This window comes from Panthera leo, chromosome A3 (genome assembly GCF_018350215.1).
Source record: "Panthera leo isolate Ple1 chromosome A3, P.leo_Ple1_pat1.1, whole genome shotgun sequence".
Lineage (NCBI taxonomy): Eukaryota > Metazoa > Chordata > Mammalia > Carnivora > Felidae > Panthera > Panthera leo.
In genome coordinates, this window is record NC_056681.1 from 110,082,020 (window position 1) to 110,102,277 (window position 20,258).

At 46.6% G+C, this 20,258-nt stretch overlaps 1 protein-coding gene across 3 annotated transcripts in view; it reads right to left on the minus strand.

The window, feature by feature from the left end:
* Positions 1-20,258, minus strand: part of VIT (vitrin) — a 109,464-nt gene that overhangs the window by 19,540 nt on the left and 69,666 nt on the right. For 2 of the 3 annotated variants that reach the window (XM_042933261.1, XM_042933260.1), the window contains exons 9-11: positions 16,560-16,604; positions 15,036-15,098; positions 10,427-10,574 (exon numbers count right to left, since the gene is read on the minus strand). In XM_042933261.1, coding sequence (XP_042789195.1) covers positions 10,427-10,574; positions 15,036-15,098; positions 16,560-16,604 — 256 coding nt within the window. The remainder of the gene's footprint in view (positions 1-10,426; positions 10,575-15,035; positions 15,099-16,559; positions 16,605-20,258) is intronic. The other variant, XM_042933262.1, reaches the window with a different exon arrangement.

Consider the following 20,258-nt stretch of genomic DNA (forward strand, 5'->3'; position numbering starts at 1 on the left):
AAAACCCAAATTGTGCTCACCCTCTACCTCTAGCTCCCTGTCACCCTGCCCGGTGCTGACAACCTCCCCATACCTGACTCTGCTCTCCTCTAACTCAACACCATACACAGTATTTAGTCCCTGCAGGTTCTCAATGAACAGTATTGAAGAAACAAACATTTCCTCTTTTTCTGTGCATCTCTACCTCTAAATGATGGTGTTGCCCAGAGTGTATCTCCTTCACATCTCCCTCCTCATTTTATGCACTTCCCTGGGAGAGTTCATCAACTTCAGTCACTAGGGGTTCAGAGACCATTCACATGCCAACAGCTGTCTGGCACACACTGGTGGGTGCTCTGTCTTGAGCCCCAGATAGACATAAAATGACTTCCATCCATCTCTGTCCAGAATGCACTGTGTGGTGCCTGGGGGCGGTCCACAGCCACCTCAGGTTTGATATTTCCAAAACTGAAGTCATTTATCTTCTAAATCTGCTCCATCCAACCACTCATATCCCCTTCTGTGTTCCCTCTTCTGACTCATTGTCATCTCAGCAGAAAACATGCTGGACATGTTCTGACACCTCCTTCATCAAATGACATTTCCTATCAGACCAACCTCATAAATACCTCTTGTATCTCTCCCTTCCTTTCCATCCTCATGTTTGTACTTTGATCTTTCCTTTCTTGAACTACTGCTAGAATTTCCTACCTGGTCTTCCTGTACCCAGGGTGGCCTCTGAAGAGGACCTTTTTTTTTTTTTTTAAGCAGGCTTCACACCCAGTGTGGAGGCCAATGTGGGGCTTGAACTCATGACTCCAAGATCAAGACCTGAGCTGAGATCAAGAACTGGATGTTTAACCGACTGAGCCACCCAGGCACCTCTCTGCAGAGGACCTTTTATTCAATAGGCTATACATGCTGATCAGAGGCAAATTAACCTGGGAGCTAATAATGCTTCTTCCAAGGGGCCTAATTTTGTATTTGTAATTTTGTGTTCTTTTTCTTCACAGGACCCTTGAGCTGCATAAGCTTCAGAGTTCCCAGTCTTGATCTTCCCTTGGTTACCAAGGACTAGGAACTTTCTCAAGGCCTAAAAAATAAAATACGAGTTGAACCAAAACAAAATATTATGGGCTATAAAATTAAAAATTGCAAAATGGATATTGTCAATGGTAAGTATGTAAATTGTCTACCAAACATAACACAACTTACACTTCCACAGTTGTACAATTTTAAACTCACCAAATTTTAATTACATTTGAAACTGATTTGTGGGCTAGATTTTCTCCCTCTACAGGATTTCCTGCGTATGTGAGATGATCGTGTAGAAATCATAGCTAATCATAAAGTATTCCTCATACACACATAACTTAAAAAGCAAAAATATAAAATTTTCTTTTGAAAGTTTTTCCAGAAAAAAATGTATTTAAATGTAGAACCTAGTCACTTAGTCTCGTCCACAGCATTCCCTGGAATGCTGCTCAGGAAGCTGTCTTGATATTCATCACTTCGCAGAGCAATCGATTACCTGTCTCTTTCCCATTCTACATATACAGCCAAGTCTCCTTATTTGCAGTAGCTACGTTCTATAAAGTTGCTGTGAGCATCACATTAGCAAATACTGAGCCCTTGCTCCTAGGGGAAATACTGGCTTAGGTTCCTGTGGGCCTCTGGTCACATTTTCATCAGCAGATCGATATATAAACTTGTTTTATGTACGTTTCTGTTGGAAGACACCTAATTTAATATATGTTTCTTACAAATAATTAATTACATGCAATATTTCTGTCTAATAAAACACCAGCTGAGAAGGGTTTAACGGTTTCCTGACCCTGAGTAATGTTACCATAAATTTCTTTGGCTTTTAGCCTCACAATGCTGTCCACCATTTTTTTTTTTTTTTTTTTTTTTTGCAAATCAGTCTTCACTTCATGAATTCATAAGTTCAGCTACTTTTCCATCTTTTTCATAGCTTCATCAGACATTATAGATATTACTTTAGAACTTTCCAGAGCAGAAGCACACGCATATCAGCGACGTTCCTCTTTCTTTTTCTGAAAGTACTGAATTATTGGTTCATTAACATTGAGCTCATGACCAACGCACTGTCACGCATGCCTGAAGGAAACTTATCAAACAGTTGTAGCGTCTCGGTAAGTGCATCACAGCCTTCCTGTGCTTTGAACCCCAGATAGCATTTTCAGCACCACATTTGGGGGGCATTTAAAATAGTGAACATAACCAATGACAAGCACAAAAATATGAAGACTGTGGCACTAGATAGATTGTGACAAGGAGACTTGTTTATAGCATGGCGGCTGAAACAAGGCACAACATTGCCTTGTTTGACCTGGGCTGGGGATGTGTGTCAAGCAACTCAAATCCCACCCCTATGCTGTGCTAGTCTGCAGATGACTGTAAAAGTACCATGAGAGTTTGCTGTCAAATATGGAAGCCACAAGTCAGGAAGATCGACTGTTACCTATTTGAGAACAGGCGCTATGTCCCGGTATTTCCTATCCCTAGTGCTTAGCATACAAGTGATAATAGGTGATTGTGGAATAAATAAATGAAAGGAAGAAAGCTCAAATGACCTTTCCTCTCTCAGATCATCCCTGGTGGAGTTGAACACTCTGCTTCTGGGCTCCACACTGATCCTTCTCTTCCTTTATGATACCATAGAGGTGGATGAATCCATCTACAGAGGCAGACAGATGAGCTATTCACATACCCAGTGAATGGATGCTTTTAATTTTATTTAATGTTATTTCTTTTAAAAATATTGCCTCCCTTACTAGATGGTGAAGTCCTGAAGAACACAATCTCTATCACATTTATTGATTTATTTTTAGCAGATTGAAAGTTTGGATCAGAGGACCTCTGAAACTCTCCAAATGCTAAAATTATGATTAGGAGCAAAGCAACTGAGCCATCCATCAAGAGACTTATAGGCAAATGTAATCAAACCACTTAGAAGAATTTTACATTAGCATCTCCTACAAATGGCATAGAGCTTAGTTCATGGTAAACATTCAATAAATCTTTATTAAATTGAAATGTAATTAAATCAGAGGGATGAGCGATAAGTCTTAAATCTGCAAACTGTAGCAGCTCTTGGTACTAGAACACATGGGTGTATGTATCCTTTTTCAGGATATACGGGCTGGTGGCCTGACACCCGAGCCAGGTTACTTTTCAGAGACAGACTAGTTAAAAAGTTCAAAGAGGTATGCCACTACATTTCCATCTAAGTAATTTTATTACAAGATCTCATTAAAGGAAAACAATTTTTTTTCCCTCAGCGATTTCAAAGCTTTCCTTTGAAAATAAGAGAAGAAAATAAAAAAAGGTTTATAGCTCAAGGAGAAAATAACAAATTGTTCTGTTTGGAAAAGAAGCTAATGACGAGAAATTATAGGGAGCCAGAATTTGTGCATGGAAAGGAATAATTTATGTGACAGGAAATGATGAGTCTGTGAATGTTTAAGAAAAAAGAATACCTGTCAGAAATGGCCCCAGGTGATCAATTCCTAGGAAGGCATGGGACCAGGGGGTAGGGAATTGGGATGGATATCAGTGTTTCCAGCTTTCCTGCTGGTGCAACTCACCTGAGGCACTTGTTAAACTACATAGGTACCAGATCTCCTGCTGGCAGAAACTCAATTCAGTAGATCTGGGCTGGAAGTGGGAATTTTTATTTGTTTGTTTGTTTTAAACTAGGGATCCAGGCGAATCCTATCCTTAGGAAAGTTTGGGAAGGCCTGGGGTCTGAAGCCCTTTCAGTCCTAAGGTCCATGCAGTTCTAGTCCCAGAGGCTACTGCTTTACCCCCATAATACTTTCAGTCACACTGCGTGAGCCCCTCAAATGAATTTTTACGCCAGTAGAGACATATTAACTGATCATATAGCAAGAACCTTTCAAAACGCGTTCCTCCAACAAGGCATCACCTTAAGGTTACTAATGCTAAAATGTGATGATTCATGGGCTTAGTCACTGAGATGTACCATGTGAAATCAGGAGGATGTTCTAGGGTGACCCTGGCCACCCAAGGACATGCTGGTGGCTGCAGATTGGGTGGCAAACTTGTTCCTTTAGTGCATTACCTGGCTCAGAACAGAAATGATTTTGCCCCCATCCCCTCAAAGGACCGAGAGCTATGGTCCACCCGGTGGCCTGGGCCAATCTGCTGAGGAACTTTGTACAACTAGCCCCTTCTGAAAGGACACTGGCCTTACACTTCCGAGGATCAGAGATGGGAAGCAGGGTCTCAGAATCAAATTTTGTCTTTAGATGAGTGTTTTTTTGTCATTAATGACAACAAATTCAATCCACCCACCAAAAAGTGGAGAATTGACCTGAGTACCTCTTCCTTATGGGGGAAAAGCAGATATGCAATCTGCTGATCTGAGAGTCACTCTGGAACCAACGGACTTTCAGGCTGGCTCGTCTGTGACCACATCACAGGGCTTAGAAGCACTACAACGTGGAATGTCTTGGCAACAGACACACTTGTTGGCACCCCCTGGGCTCAGACGTGCACCCGATCTCCTGGGGATCCTGTCTGATTCTATAGGTCTAGAGTGAGGTCTGAGGTTCTGCCTTTCTCCCAGATGATACTGTGGATCCCGTGTTGAGAAGCAATGTCTTAGAGGATGCTGCGCCATCAAGAAAATCAGCAGTGGGCTGCCAGTGATAAGGGGAAGGGAGGAGAACAGCTGAGGAGTCTAGAGGAAGCATGAGAAAGGCAGAGAAAAGGAGGAGGAGGACGGAGCGGAGGCAGCTCTGTAGGCACAGAGCTGGGAGAGGATTCACCAGATGACAGCACAAGCCTGTGGGGCTATCTGTGCCTGAGCTCTCTGGTTGCACAATATAATCACCTGGGGAGCTCTAAAAATCAATGATGCCTGGGTCCCACACTCAGAAATTCTGATTTAATCGATCTGAGGTTTGGTCGGGGAATTGGGATTTTCAAAAGCTCCCCAAGTGGTTCTAATTGCATGGGGGTGGCCATCTGCTTCTCTAGCAGAATGATCTAGGGATCTAGGGATGTAGGGAGAATGATCTCAGGGGGGGCCCTGGGATAAACCCAGCCAACGTGCGGTGGGGGCTGAAGGGGGACCGCTGAAAGGGAAGTGGTAGAAGTCAAGTGCACTCTGTGTTTTATCTGTACCTCTGGGAGAACTGAATGGTGAGGAATAGAAAAAGCATAGGGTTCTTTGTGTAGATTTTATTCATAGCTCATTCAGCTTTGAGACTGTGTCCCTGAGGAGTGTGGCACACAGGCTCACCTGTGATCCTGTGAGAAGGGTCCTGTGAGGAAGACAGAGGCAGTCTTTCCAAGTTGCATTAGGCCCTTGGAGAGGCTGCTCGGGGGCCCCGTTGGTTTCTGTAAAGGCAATATAGACTAGGGCACGAGGAGAATGGGGTGGGCATGGGAGAGATCTGAGTTCTGCTGCTCCTGGGAAGCCGAGCTGTGCCTGACTCTCTCAACAACAGACTGAAATTACAGACTAAAATATCAGCTTCTGGGTTTTTACCAGATTCTGACTTACTGAGTCTGGAATGGGACCTGGGCAGCGGCATCTGTGAAGCCTCCTAGGTGACACTAGCGTGCAGTCGGGGCCTGGGCCGCAGCTTCTTGCTCTGAGCCCCCTGGAGCCATGTCTCGTGCTCCAGCCCTGCCCACTCCTCCTTTGCTGCAGACTCAAGAGAATGTGACAGAATGGTCCTCCTTGCCAGGCATATTCGTTTTCTCTTTCCGCTGTAACAAATGGCTATAAACCTAGGGGCTTAAACGCTCAGTAGCTTACGGTTCTGGAGGTCAGAAGTCTGACACGGGTCTCCCTGGCAGGGCTGCGTTCCCTTCCGGAGGCTTGGGGGCAGGGGTGGGGTGGGTCCATCTCTTTGTCTTTTCTATCTTCTAGAGGCCACTTGCATTCCTTACTCGTGGCCCCTTTCCTCCATCTTCAAAGTCAACACTCACACCTCTGACCATCTTTCCATAGGCATATGTTCCTCTGACTGATAACAGCTGGGGAAGATTCTCTGCTTTAAGGCCTCATGTGATTAGATTGGGGCACTGGATAATCCAGGATAATCTCCCCATCTCAGGGTCCTTAACTTTAATCACATCTGCAAAGTCCCTTTTGCCCTGTGAGGTAACATAATTATAGGTTCCAGGGATTTGGATGTGGACGAGTTTGGGGGCCACTGTTCTGCCTGCCACACCAGGCCTGACACTGGTTCTTCCCTCTGCTCTGACTGTCCCGTGCACGGGGGCTCAGCTGATCCACAGGAGTCTCTGGGCATCCTTTCTTTGCGGGGGGGGGGGGGGGGGGGGGGGAGGGGAGGGAGGGAAGGAGGGAGGGGAGCCGCTGAGTGTACGACTGAGGGTCTTCAGTCCAGGGCTGATAGGTAAGAAGGGTAAGAAAGTACAGCCCTCTTTCTACCATACTGGACGACTGGTACAGAGCAATGAGCAGAGAAAAGTCTTATTTCATTTTGAAATGAAGAAAAGCCAACATGTGGCTTTGTTCTGTAACTGTTTTCGAATGTTGATATCCTAGGGTTGATTACAGAGTTCAGAAGCACAGGTGCAATTCTGTTCCATTTGTAACGAAACTGGGGGCTAAAACAAAATCACGTCGAAGGTCGGGGGACACGAGGCACACGCGGATCCAGGCTGCAGTGAAAACACCAGTGTGTTGGTTTCCTTCGTTCTGCCGGCTCGAGTTCACCTACTAGCCACTTGCTCCGGCTGTCCTTGCGTTTAGCCCTTCTGTGTGCCTGTTGGTATTAAGTGCAGTCACGAGCCTGTTGGCTGTGCACTTCTAAACCAGAGCTCAGCTGCAAAACAAGGGCTTGGTCCTGGGCTTTTTGCTCAAGCACAGCGTTTCAGTCTTCAGCTTGGTGGAAAGCTTCAATCATCAGAAGATTTCTTGGCAGATGAGCAAAATCTTTGCTTTGAAGTCAATTTTGGTTGACATTGTAGGGATTAACCCAAGATTTAATACCTGCCCTCTCCCCAGTGGTCATGCATTTAGCTGTGTGCTCTTGGGCAAGTCACTCAACCTCTCTGAGGGCAGCACCGCCTCTCTTACAGCAGGTGTGTGATGATTGGGGAATGAACTCTGTGGTTGCCGGAAGGCTGGTGCGGTTGGGGGTTAGAGGCTTCTTCATGTGCAGGGAGGGGGGACGTGGGAGCATGCTGGTACCACAGTGGTTGAGGCCTCCCCTGGTCTGGATCAGGAGCAGAAGCCCAGGAAGTGCAAGGTGAAGGTGCGGAGGAGCAGAGACCGCGAGCCCGCTGCTCGGCTGAATGGGGAATCGAGGGGACAGAGAGATGCAGAGAGGCAAAGAGGGAAGGACCAACCACTTGTCAGTCCCGTGACATCAACCCCCCTTCCCTTGGGCTACCTAGACTGATTTTCTGTTTCTTGCACCCAAAAAGATCTTTGTGTAGGATGCTTGGGAATCAGGATTCGGAATGAGCACTGCATCCTGTAAATCAGATCATTTTTAATACTTCCGGTATTTTTATCTCATATTTGCCTTTTGTTTCCTGTTAATAGTATGAGTCTCTTAAATTCTAAATTTAAAAGTCTAAATCTAGACGTGAAAGTCTAAATTCTGACGCAGCCCTCCTAAGGAAACGCGGGGAAGGAATCTTCTGAGCCTGGCACGTATGAGCAGAGTTTCCAGATTTCAGGGACTCCTGCCTGGCCAACTTCTTCCCAGACCACACCTCTCCTCAGAGTGCTCATTGTTGGTAGGCTGGGCACTTCCTGTAGAGCCTCATTTCCTCTCTATAATATGCGGGACTTTCTATGGCCCCAAGGCTCTGTGATCCTGAGAAAGCAAGGCGATCCCAGTGATCCTAAGGTGGGCACTGGAATCCACTGGGGACCCAAGACTCCAGGAGAGGGATCAGATACCAAATCAGCCAAGCACTGGCCCTTCCTGCTTTTCATCTTCCAGAAACACAGGCCCCACATCTGCCTCTACTTCTGCTTCCTCCCCTTTCCTGCCCCACTCCCTCCTTCTAGATGCACTAAGACCTTTTGGTAAAGAAAGGATTGAAGGGAGCCCCCTCAGGAAGGAAGCCAGGGGGCTGAAATCAGAAGCAATTTCAGCTGGGCACACGGATTTCCCTTCCACCTCACACACACTTCTTATACCGCCCTCCAATTTATTGTGTTCCCCACATTCCACTGAAGGACGCATCACCTCCGTGCAACACATCATGTCATTACTGACTACGCCACCTAACTGGAACCAAGGCTGGAAGGAAGGGAGAGGCGGCTCATTTAGTCTGTTAGCCCAACCTTCATTTATTGGGTGTCTTCCGAGTACAGAGCCAGTCACTGAATCACAGGACGTCAGGGCTGGTGGCGCCCTAATAAATCATCCCGTCCGCCCCCAGGACTTCACAGATGGCAGCACTCACACGGAGAGGTTAAAGCACCTGCTTAAGGTCACACAGCAGAGCTCAGGCCAGAATTCAAGACATCCTGTCACCAGTTCGTTGTGCTTTCTAGCCCACCCTATGGCTGAAGGAAGGTGCAGATGATTGATTCGCTTCTATGAGTACATAAAGTGAAGGAAAACATGCAATTTCTCTTAAGTGCTCCAAATTAATAAGGACCCAGGATACAGAAAAAGATGAATAGCAAAGGCATTTTTAGAAAGCGAAATTGGAAAGCATGGAGGTAACTCTTCTTCTGCAAATGGTGATCACATTAGGAAAACGTGGGGGGAAATAGTTTTCTGGGGGGAAGGAGCCTTTATTGAATTGGTTTTCCCTCCCTGCTACATTTGCTCGTTTATCCGCCTTCCAACTGGCACACAACACTATTCTTCCGCCCATTTTTCTTCCCCCTGACATATTTATTACCTTATTTTCATATTATACTATAACCCTTGGTATACACAGCTTTTAAAGCAGCTATTTTTAATGCAAGATGACGCGCCAAGCTTTGAACCCCCCAATAAAATTGACCGGGGACATCTGGCACTAAAATGCTTACACTTCCTCCCTAGAGAAGTCTGCTCTCCGTTTGCTATCTTTAAAAAGTAACGTAGGAATGAAAATAGGTTGACATTTCGAAAACAAAACAATGACCAAAAAAATCTCATTTTTCTATTTCAAGTTAAAGTCTTCAAGATAGATCCTTTGAGAGTTGACATTTGACGCAATTGGTTATTTTCATTTATTTGACTCTGACTATATACAAGGGCCAGGTAGCTCATCTACTAATTTTTCTTCAGAGGAATACAAGATAGTACTAAACGTGTCATTGGAATTCAATGTTAAAGGTACAAATGCTATAAATTTATGAAAACAAAGGATTTGTGATTATTTCTTTTGACAATTGAAAAATAAATATTCTAGGGTCTTTGAGATAACAGCCTTGATTAAAATACAGCTCCTGGAGATCCTTGGGGAATTCCAAAGGATCTGGAGACCCTCTGGTTGTCAGGTACACATGTTTTTACTTTTTAGGTGCAGAGAAATTAAGTCGTTGACTGAAGCTTCTGAGCTACAGGCACAGAGGTCTGTGTTAGTTTCCGCTGCTAAGGTTAAGCTGTGGGTCTGCGGGGAAGAAGGGGTCATCTTGTGTCTGAGAGTCCTTTGTGGAAAGGGAGATAACTATCCTGCCCTTAATGGTTTCTGGTCAAAAGTCCATCTATTATTTGAGATTTGTGCTTGTTTGCTCTTCTGATCGTTTGCTTATTACCTGTCAATATCTGTATATCTGCTTCAGGGAGAAGTAGGTTTCTCGTATTATAATGAAATAAGATGGGCTTATTATCCCAAAGAAGCGAAAGGGGTTGAGATTGGATGTCAGTATGAATGCTCGATTTCTACCCCAGCTAAAATAATAGAACGGAATGGGGACAGGCACCTGGTGCTCAGCTGACTGACAGAGACCACTCCCCTCCCCGCCCATTCTTCCCCATTGCCTGGTGAGCTCTTCTGGTACCAGTGCAGAGGCCTAAGGTCATATGGAGAAAAGAGGAAGGTCAACCTAGAGCACCATATCTTCTGGGCATCTTACCTGTCGGTGTGCAGGAGTGAGCACATGGTACGGTCCACCTTCCTCATCTACAGATGACAAAACTGAGGACGAGAGAGAGGCGAAGGCCTAGCCTGAGGCCACGTGCTTGTGGGCAGAGCGAACACTGGATTCCAGCTCTCCTCATTCCCAGATAAATATCCTCTCTACCAATCGGAAGTGCAAATGCCATTTACTTCCAAATGTTCATTAACCCGTGCTTCCCTTCTGGAAGAATCAGATTTCTTAAATGGCACCTGAATTGCTTCAGTTTCTTTCACTTACATTTGTATTTAGGGAAGACATGAATTTATGCTCTAGGATGCGTTGGTATTATTTGTGGCACAAGATTAAGTATGCGACGCCACTTGGTTTCACAGCACTTACCCATACTGAACGATGCCCATCAGTGGACCGGCAGGGCCAATGTCAAGAGCTTGGGCAACATCAGCCAGGAACTGCTTTTGGATTCGGAACCGACGTTTGCCAATGCTTGAGCTCCCGTCAATTACAAATGCCAAGTCAATTTTGCAATCTGAGGAATGGAAAAGGGGTCTGTTATTCTGATGATCTCTCATTGCATTAACCTGGGCATTCTCCCCCTCCCTCTTTCCCACCAGACCCCTCCCCCCACCCCCCACCCCCACCCGAGAATCCAATGAAAAGAAAATAAAAAGAAGTGGCAAGATGCAGAGTATATTCACTTATTTATATTCCTGACAGATTTTCACTGGGCCCCAAGGTCCGGGACACTTGGACTAGTACTTATTTCTGTAAATGTTTTAGAATTCTCTGCCCCAGCCACACTGATAGACTTCAGGAGCAATGACCTCCCATTCAAGTTTGGGGAAATCCTGAGGATGGTTTCCTCGGCTCAGACCACATAGGTTCAGACCCCTAGATGTAGAATTCACGAAGCCTGAGTCTCAGGAGCTTGTGCTCTCTAACTCTCATCTTAATTTTGTAGAATTATGTGTTGGGTCTTTATAAAGGCAAGAAAAAATCAGCAAGGCCAGTCTGGAGGGGAGGGCAGGAATGGTAGAATGAGAAATTAATACCAATCTTCTCGTCATGTCCCTGGGTAAGGCAACCATAGAATTAACCATAGAATTATCTACATCTATCAGTACTTGTTTGTAGCAGTCTTTGAATTTTTCCCTTTCTTTTAGTTGTGATAAAGACTGGGACATTTTTCTGGCTAGGATCCCTGGACTTCCATGAATATATGGAGGTTATGTTGGAGGTGGGGGCGAAGAGCTATTCTCGGCCTCTCAAATGCTGTAGAAATAGGTGGAAAGCCACATAGGCTAATAGTGTCTTCTTTGCTCTCGACTGAAATTGCATCACCTTAGTATGATAAAACTGATTATTCAAATCTGATCAGAAGTTCTTATTGGGAGGTATGTATCCCTTTGATCAATAAAAAAAAAAAAAAACAGAAACAAAGACGGGGAGGGGTGCCTGGCTGGCTTAGCTGGTTAAACGTCTGACTTCAGCTCAGGTCACGATCTCATGGTTTGTGGGTTCAAGCCCCACGTCAGGCTTTGCACTGACATCTCAGAGCCTGGAGCCTGCTTCGGATTCTGTGTGTGTGTCTCTCTCTCTGCCCCTCCCCTGCTAGCGCTCTCTTTCTCTCTCAAAAATAAAGAAACATTTAAAAAAGTGGGGCATGAATTGTTTAACAACTGCAATTTGGGAGACAAAAATATTTCAAAGCACAGTTCCACGTGGAGAAAAAGAGAGGGGGACAGTAAAATTGGGAATTTCTGGGCTGGAGCATCCATGAGGACACAAGGACCAGTGATGCCCTTTGTGCTTGGTGGTCACAGCTGCCTGAACAGCCTGGATTTCTTTAAGCTGCCATAGGATCGCCCATGAGGCCACTCTCAGCCTTCTCTTCTCTCCAATGCATGTTGTATTGCTTCCATGCGACTGGGGTCTTCCCTTCCCCAGAAGGAGGTCGGTGGGCAGGGAGGGATATCTATCTACCTATCAATCAATCAAAAAAATATATATATATATATACACACACACACATATATGTGTGTATATATATATAATGAGAACAAGAAATGGACATTAATTGACACAGTTTTAAGCAGATGTGATGAGAAATATTTATTAAAGAGTGATACTACGGAATTGGCAGATTAAGGGAAAAAAGTTATATCTGAGAACGTGCTTCATTATCTTGCACTGGTGCATGGCAATGAAAGCGAGGGGAGAAGTAGGCGATGACAGCGACCTCTCTGGACCTGGCTGACTCTGCTCCATCTGGAATCAGTGCCTTGGCTCATTAGTGGATCTTGCAAACTTTTACTTCCTGTCTGCCTGGACATTCAGTGCTGGCCAACTCTTCTTTTTCTGCTGGCTTCCCTTGTCCTTTGCTGCCCCTAAACTGCCTATACCCAAGCATGATCCTTGAGATGAAGATTACAGGAATCAAAGAAAATCAAGAAGTGAAGCTTAAAGATGTCACAGAAGCCTGGGAAAAAGCAGAAGAGAAGCAGAACAGTTCTAGGGCTACTGATGTACCCCACACAGGGCCAGCCCATTCTTTCCTATGTCCGAGCTTGCAATGAGAATTGTTGCCAGCAGGTGGCAGTGGTGTTCTTCAGGGCTTGCCGCTCACCAGGCAGGCACCTGTGGTTTGCTAGAAATGAGGACTCCCAGGCTCCACCCAGATCTACAGAATCAGATCCCCGTTTCAGCAAGAACTCCAGGTGACCTGTGTGCACATTAAAGTTTGAGAAGCACTCCTGAACAGGGCTTTTTCTTCTAGATGTCAGTAGATTAGTTCAATATGCCTTTTAAAATGAAAACTCTTTTTTTTAATAACTTAATTAGAATAAGTCCCCGAAGTGACTTTCTTTCTTTTAAAAGAATGTTTATTTTTGAGCCTGGGAGGGACACAGAGGATCCTAAGTAGGCTCCTCGAAGACAGCAAGGAGCCTGATGCAGGGCTTGAACTCAGGAACCGGGAGGTCATGACCTGAGCCGAAATTGGACGCTTAACCGACTGAGCCACCCAGGCACTCCGAAGGCGGTTTTTTCTTTTTAAATAAATAAAGCCCACGGGGGGCGTGGCTGGCTCCGTTTGTAGAACTTTGACTCTTGATCTCAGGGTCATGAGTTCAAGTCCCATGTTGGGTGTGGAGCTTAAATAAAGCAATGAGCCTCTTCTTCATGGACAATTTTTTCTCATTTCTTACAACTTGAACCTCGTTCAGGATTCAAGTGTTCACTTCATAGCTAGGCTTTAAAGAAGTTGAGATGCTCTCTATTTGCTTAGGTCTCTTTACTACTACCTGATGGCTGACACTGGAATCACCTGTGCTCCCCATTGCCCAGAATGCTTTAATGATCTGGCTTTCAGCTCTGCGCATGTGCTCACTGAGACACAGCGGCTTTCTCGTACTGAGAGGAAAACATGCCGATATGAAAATGGCATCTCTACTATAGGACAGAACTGAGTTACTAAATGTCCAGCATGAACAATTTATTACGGTCACAGAGGGCAGAGGTTGGAAGACGAGGAAGAAAAGGTAAGATACAGTGTCTACGGGAATCAATCTACCAATTTTCTTAATTGCTTTGGTTTTCTCCAACATGATACAATTTTTATAGATTAATGCTTTGTGTTGTCTCATACATTAGGCCAGTGCTTCTTAACCCTGGATATATATCAGAGTCGCTTATGCAGCTTCAACAAATAAGAATGCCTGGGAATCTCTCCGGGCTGTGCTTCTTAAGGTTTGATGTGCAAAGAAATCACTTGACTCAGTAGGTCTGGGGTAGAGCGTGGGATTCTGCCCTCCTACCAGGCCTCCAGGTGATGCTGATGTGGCCAGACCATACACTGAGTAGCAAGATCTAGGGTGAGTGGGATTCAGTAGGTATGAGCAGGAACTGGACATCTTGAGTCTTCAGGTGATTCTCACACACAGCTGGGTTGGGACTCACAGCCCCCTGGTAGCTGACTTGCAGCGACTTTCTAGGGGAATCTGCGGGTGCTCCCTTGGGCCTGTAGCACTCACCTGCATCTCGGTTTTCCTCTTTTCCCCCCAACCCCGCCTGGATCCCTCCTGTCTGGTATCCTCAGGTGGCTTCTCCACCTATTTAGTGCTGAAGTTCTTCAAGTTTTTTCACTTTTTAAAAATGTATTTATTTATTTTGAGAGAGAGTGGGGGAGGGGCAGAGAGAGAGAGAGAAAGAGAGAGAATTCCAAGCAGGCTCCACTGTGTCAGCACAGAGCCCAACACAGGGCTCAATCTTGCAAACCATGAGATCATGACTGGAGCCGAACTCGAGAGTCGTATGCTTAACTGACTAAGGCTCTCAGGCACCCCGGAAGTTCTTCACGATTAAGCCCTCTGGTTTCCCTAGGTCACCTTTCCTGTTCTCATGACCTTGGTTTTAAACCCCAGCTCATCATCTTCCAACTCTGAATTCCCAGGGGGCTCCTCCTTCTCAAGTCATATCTGGGGAGTCAGGCACCTACTGGACCGAATGTCTTTCAGAAGATGGAAGACAAAAACCATCTCCCTGCCCTACCCCTGTGGACCTCATGGCAGTACCATTATCCCAGCTGCTTCCTCTCTCATACCTCCCCCTCCAAGCCTCTAGATTCTTCCTCTCTGTTTCCTGTTTCTCTCCATTTCCAGTTCCAGCTTGGAGCTCTGTCTGCCCTCATGCCCAGTAAGCCCCTGGCCCTGCTGGCAAGCCAGTCTCCTCCTCTACCCCCCTCCTTTGTCTCCCTTTTCCATCCCACCCTGTTGCCATAGTGATGTTTAAAAAATCCGATCCTCTCCCCTTCGTGTACACAGTTTAAATCCTCCATAAGCTTCCCTTTCCCCTTAGAACAAAGTGACAGAAGAGAGGAGATCAATAGATCCAGGGTGGGAAAGAGGTGGGTTTGGGTGGGAGTAAGCGGGGAGAGAGGGAAGCAGATTGGATGTCACGGCCACTATGGGTTTCTAGTTGTCAGTTAACTTACTTGGATCTCCCTGAGATAGCGGCTCCAAAGCTTGTGTGCTTAATTCTTCTTTTGGAACAAATCCTGGAAAGAGCAGTAAAACTTTTGGTGACTTACAAGAACAGGAAGCATCTGGCCTTACCCCAGGGATGGGGACATAATGGATATTCACACCCAGCTGCAGGGCGAGGGGCTTGGCTACAGGCTGACTGTGTTCTTCTCCACACCACCCCCACCTTGAGAGAGAAGACTGAATTACTGACAGGCTACAAAAGACATGGCAGCTTATGGGTGCTCAGGGGTCTGAAGTCAGAAGACTTGAGTTCTGTTCCCTACTGCCTGTTAACTGAGTCTGTCTGAGCCTTAGTTTCCTTACCTGCAAGCAGTAAGCACTTTGCCAGTGTGAATTATCCCTCTGTAAAACTCTGAAAATCTCAAGGTCAGGGCATGTGTCTTACCCATCGTATAAACCTTCATGGTGCCTATCACCATAGGTCCTCGGTCAACATTTGGTGACTGAGTCAATGCACAAAGATGGGTGAGACACATGGCCAGTCTAACGGGGGGGTGGGGGGCAGATGTAAGCTGCAGGGCGGGAGATAAGATACCAGCAACTCCAACAAGTGAGAGGGTCTAGAACGCAACCCCTCCCCTCCACAGGCTGAGATTAGAGGGGAAGCTACAAAAGGGTTTTGTCCTTTTAGTGTGTGTGTGTGTGTGTGTGTGTTGAATTTCAGCCTTGGGAATTTGCTTTAGAGCCATTTACATGGAAGCCAAGTTCACACATGTATCATTTAAGGGAATAAAGACCATCAATAAGATGGCCTGGGAAGTTGGTCTTCCTATTTTCAGCATGCCTGGAGTGTGGGGTGCCCTCCCAGAGGCTCTGTCAGAGGAGGGAAGTGCGGGGGGCTCTGCTCTTGGCTGTGGTGAGCTTTCTCCAGGCTTGTTAGTTTTTCCAATTTGCCAAGCACATGATTTCATCTTTCCATGAAAGGTCAGTCTGCTCATCCCACTTCCTCACATCATTTTGAAAATTCGCTTTGGGTGTCTAACGGCATTTCTCAGCCAGGAGCCTCTCAGGGAAACTGTCCAAGGCTCCAGGTTGGAGGGAGGGGGGAAGAAACGTGAGGCCAGAGGCCTCTCCTCCACCCCGTCGTTCCCTACCAGTAAAATCTACCCTCAGACCGAGAGCCAGAAGGCTGTGTTTGCTGTTGGAGTTTCAGACCCTTAATTCAGTAAACAGTAAACAGCGAGCAACACTCATTCATGTCACGGGCCAAGCTGAATACCACTTTGCAAAGAAGGACAGGGCAATAGAAGGAAGTCAGAGTGTGCTTCGAGATGGAGTGAGCCTCTAAACCTAATTTTGGGGTGAGGAACTCACTCCCTTGTACATTCGGGTCTTCATGACTCTCACTTCCCTTTCGTTATCTGCTGGACAACAGTGGCCTCTGTGCCACCAGCTGGATTATCAGACTCTCGTGATTCTGTAATCCTATGTCTCCATCTAGTCGTGGCCAGGAGGTTGGGCTGTATAATTACCTGCATCTAAAAGGACCGATCCAGGTTTCCACAAGTCCATTTCCCCTGATTTTCAAAATTAAAAAGAAGCAAACTTGTTATTTAGGTGAAACCAGCAGAAACTTTCAAGTGAACTGCCCGGATGATAACATTTTCCACTTGTGGCAGAGAGTTCAATAAAAGAACACGGGACCAGACGTTAGGAGGAGACCACCTAAAACCTACAGCGTTTTTTCTCCTGGGAAGCTCTGAAAACCAAAGACAAACACATCTTTGCCCTTTCCTTTCTTTTACTGTGCACCAAGAATCATGGACTGTAAAAATCCCGGGATTCAAGGGGACCTAAAAGCTCGTCCAATCCAGACCAACCTCCCCAGCATGCTTCCACAACATCACTACCAAGTGAGTGGATGGCTGGTGCTTGGATACCGCCAGAGACAGGGAACTCATGACATACCCAACCAAGACAGTACATTTCTTCTCGGACCATTGAGACTGTTAGAAAATTTTTCATCGTATTGATTGGAAATCTTAATCCATCCCTCCATCCACACTTACTAAGCGCCCAGCATATACCCAATATCATTTCAGGTACATTTGACTCACCCATCTATTTTATGTTCTCTTCCTTAGAACCACACAGAACAAATCTGGCCCCGTCAGGGAGTGGGCAGTCCACTCATTTCCTGGGGCTCGGCTGCTCATTGTGTGCCTCATGCAGAATAAAGCAGACTCACCGGGCATTTCTATGTGCAGTAAAATGTTTAATGCCCCACTACAAACTGGGGTTGATAAGGTGGAAAGGGTGGTCGGGAAGGGAGGGGGATTCTTACCCAATAGTCCCTGACGTCTCTTGGAGAATCATGGCCAGGAGGGGCTCAGAGGCAGCACAAACGTGTTATGAAGCCTCATAAGGACACCAAAATAGCTGTTTCTCTTCCTCTGTCCCTTCCTTCTGCCCCCACCTCCCCAGCTCAGAAAGCGTAATCAGCCCATCAGCTTTGCGGCAGGCCGAAATGAGTAACACACCCAAAAGAAGTGATGTTTTCCTTCATAGGATGAAGGTGCCCGGCTATTTTGAAAGGCCATCTGCGTTTGTGTACATTCTGATTTAGTGGTGAGAACTGAATTTAATCTGGCTCAGCCATTAACCAGGCGTACACCTTAAACGAGTCTCCTACCCTCTGTGAACCTTAATTTCTCTGCGAATCACATTAGCAGGTTGGGTGAGATGATCTCCCTGTTCAAATATTTATGACTTAGAAGTTTAAACGGTCGGCTCGCCTCATTTCTCTATTGCCACCTACTGGTAAACACACGCACTTCACCCTTTCCTTGAAGAACGAGTCTGGTAGCATCTCAGTTTTTGCCCAAGGCTTTCAGCACCCTTGACTGCTACAACGAATTAGAATTCTGGGCATACTTTAGCAAGAGAGAAACAGTTCCCTGACAGCAGGGAACCAAGCCCTTCCTCCTGCCCTGGGAGCCTGTCTTTCTGTTGGTGCCACTTATATTTGTTTGGGACAAGCATGAACCAAATCACTTATCCAAAAGCCGGAGGCTGAAAAATATTTGGACAGCTGAGACTTGGTGTTTTTTGGACTTGGTGGTGATGGGAAGGAAGTCTGTGAGAACACTGACATTCTGGTGTTGAAGAGTAACCAGGTGATGTGAGGATAAAAGGCACTGGAAGACCCATCCTCTGTCTACCCAACCTTGGCCGGGGGTTTGGGGGACTTGCCTACCTTCTCTGACCTCAAGTTTTCTCCTGTGTAAAGCTGAGGTCATGAACACCTGCCTTGACCTGCTTCCCACAGAGGTTACTGTGTACAAAATCACATCGCAAAGAGTAAGCCAGTCTTAAAAAACAAGGACTTATTTTTTGGGACGATACTCGCTTGGTCATCTCATAGATATAGTCAGCGTCTAAGAGAAGAACTGGCTCTGAAGGATTTCCGTGGAAAAAATGTAGATCCGTTAACGTTTACTGAGAGCGCGCTTGGCGGCAGGCACTGGCCAAGCCCTTTGCAAGTTTAAGTCACAACGGCCCCGTGAGCTGGGTTACGGCTGCGACCTCACGTTACAGGTGAGGAAGCTGAGGCACAGGGAGAGGTCGAGCTGAACTTCAAGCTCAGGCTCCAGAGCCTGCACTTAATCACCCCCTGTTCATCACACGTGAGAAGCCACTGTCACGCTGGCATCTCAGGGTCATCTTACGCCACTGAAGGACACACTACCTGGCACACTCCCCGTGACTCACGCTAAATGTGGGGGACCCCCATTATCCCTGCTCTGAGACCCTGGTGATGACCTCTGCACTGGTGACAGCTTCCGTTCCCTGCACATCTGGAGGTGACAAGCACAGGACCCAAGCGGGAGCTGTAAGACACGGCCCTTAGGGCTGTAAAGTTTTATGGGGCAGAAGCACAGTTGGCCCTTCGCCCCCCCACCGGGTTCTCCCCAGAGAATCCCCTGGAGTGTGAGTGTTAGGAGGTGGCGGTCTGAGAGGCAGCAGGCCTCCGGAGCTGGGGCACCCCCGTACCCTCCTTCCCTTGGCCCGGCTCCCTGCCTGGAGCCGCACGGTCCCCGTGGACAGCTCCCTCTTGCTGTAGTGAAACGGCAGGCACTCGCAGAGCCGCTGGCTGGGCCAGCGAGAGCACAAGGGCTATCAGAGCAGGCTGAGGACAGTCCAAGGTTCTAGGCACTTGATCTGTCACCGACACATCCACAATGCTGGGTTTACAGACGGGTTGCCCTCCCAGCTTGGTGTGGGGTATTGGTTTGGGACCTGGCAGCCTTTTCGCGCGCAGACAACATTAATTCCATGGTTGGGTTTCCAGGCAGGTGAAGCCTATTGGGTTGAACATGTAGCCTGAAGCTGGACAGCAGAAGCAGAATGGTTCTGAGGCAAAGTCACCGAGTTCTAACTGAAATCATCAGAAGCACCCTCCTTCCCCTGGAAATACAGCTGGCCATGCTAGCAAGGTGGCTCCTGCCCCCACTCAGAGGGTGCTGGAAGGAGGGGCAGGGACTGGCAGTGGAGGCCAGAGGCGGCAGTGGCCTTACGGATGACTCTGAAGGACCGGGGTGTGGGGCCTTCTACCTGTGGAGGCAGAATTCCAGAACCTGAAAATATCTTAGTTGTCTTTGTAGTCCTAATGCAAAGCACAGTGTCTGACATCTAGCATGCTCAGGAAATAGACTTTCTTTTAATTAAAGAACAGTTCCTCTGCAGTGGGGGTGGTGGCTTAAATTGGGGACGTTGGGCAGAAGGCATGGTGGGAGGTGGGTTTCAAGTCTGGCGTCCTGTGGAGGAGAGGATGAACTACTGAGGCCACCGACAATCTCATGAGGTCCATGTATAGCTGTCCGCGTCTGTTAGTGGGTGGCCTTAAACACAGGTATTTAGTGGGGCTCTGAGATTTGGTCCCATGTGGTATAGATTTGTATCAGTGATGAGAAAAGAGGCAGGTGGCACATTAATCAATTATGCGGATGACAGAAAAGTCGGAAGGATAGTTAATACACTAAATGACAGAATTAAGATTCAGGAAGATGGCAAGAGACAAAACTGAGGAATTTCACAGCGATAAGCATGATATTCTAAGTTGGGTTCAAAGACTCAATGGCACAAAGACAGGACTGATGTGACCTGCTTCTGTAGAAGTGCAAGAGAAAAACACCCTGGTGACTTGAGTTACTGAGTTATTGCCATGATGG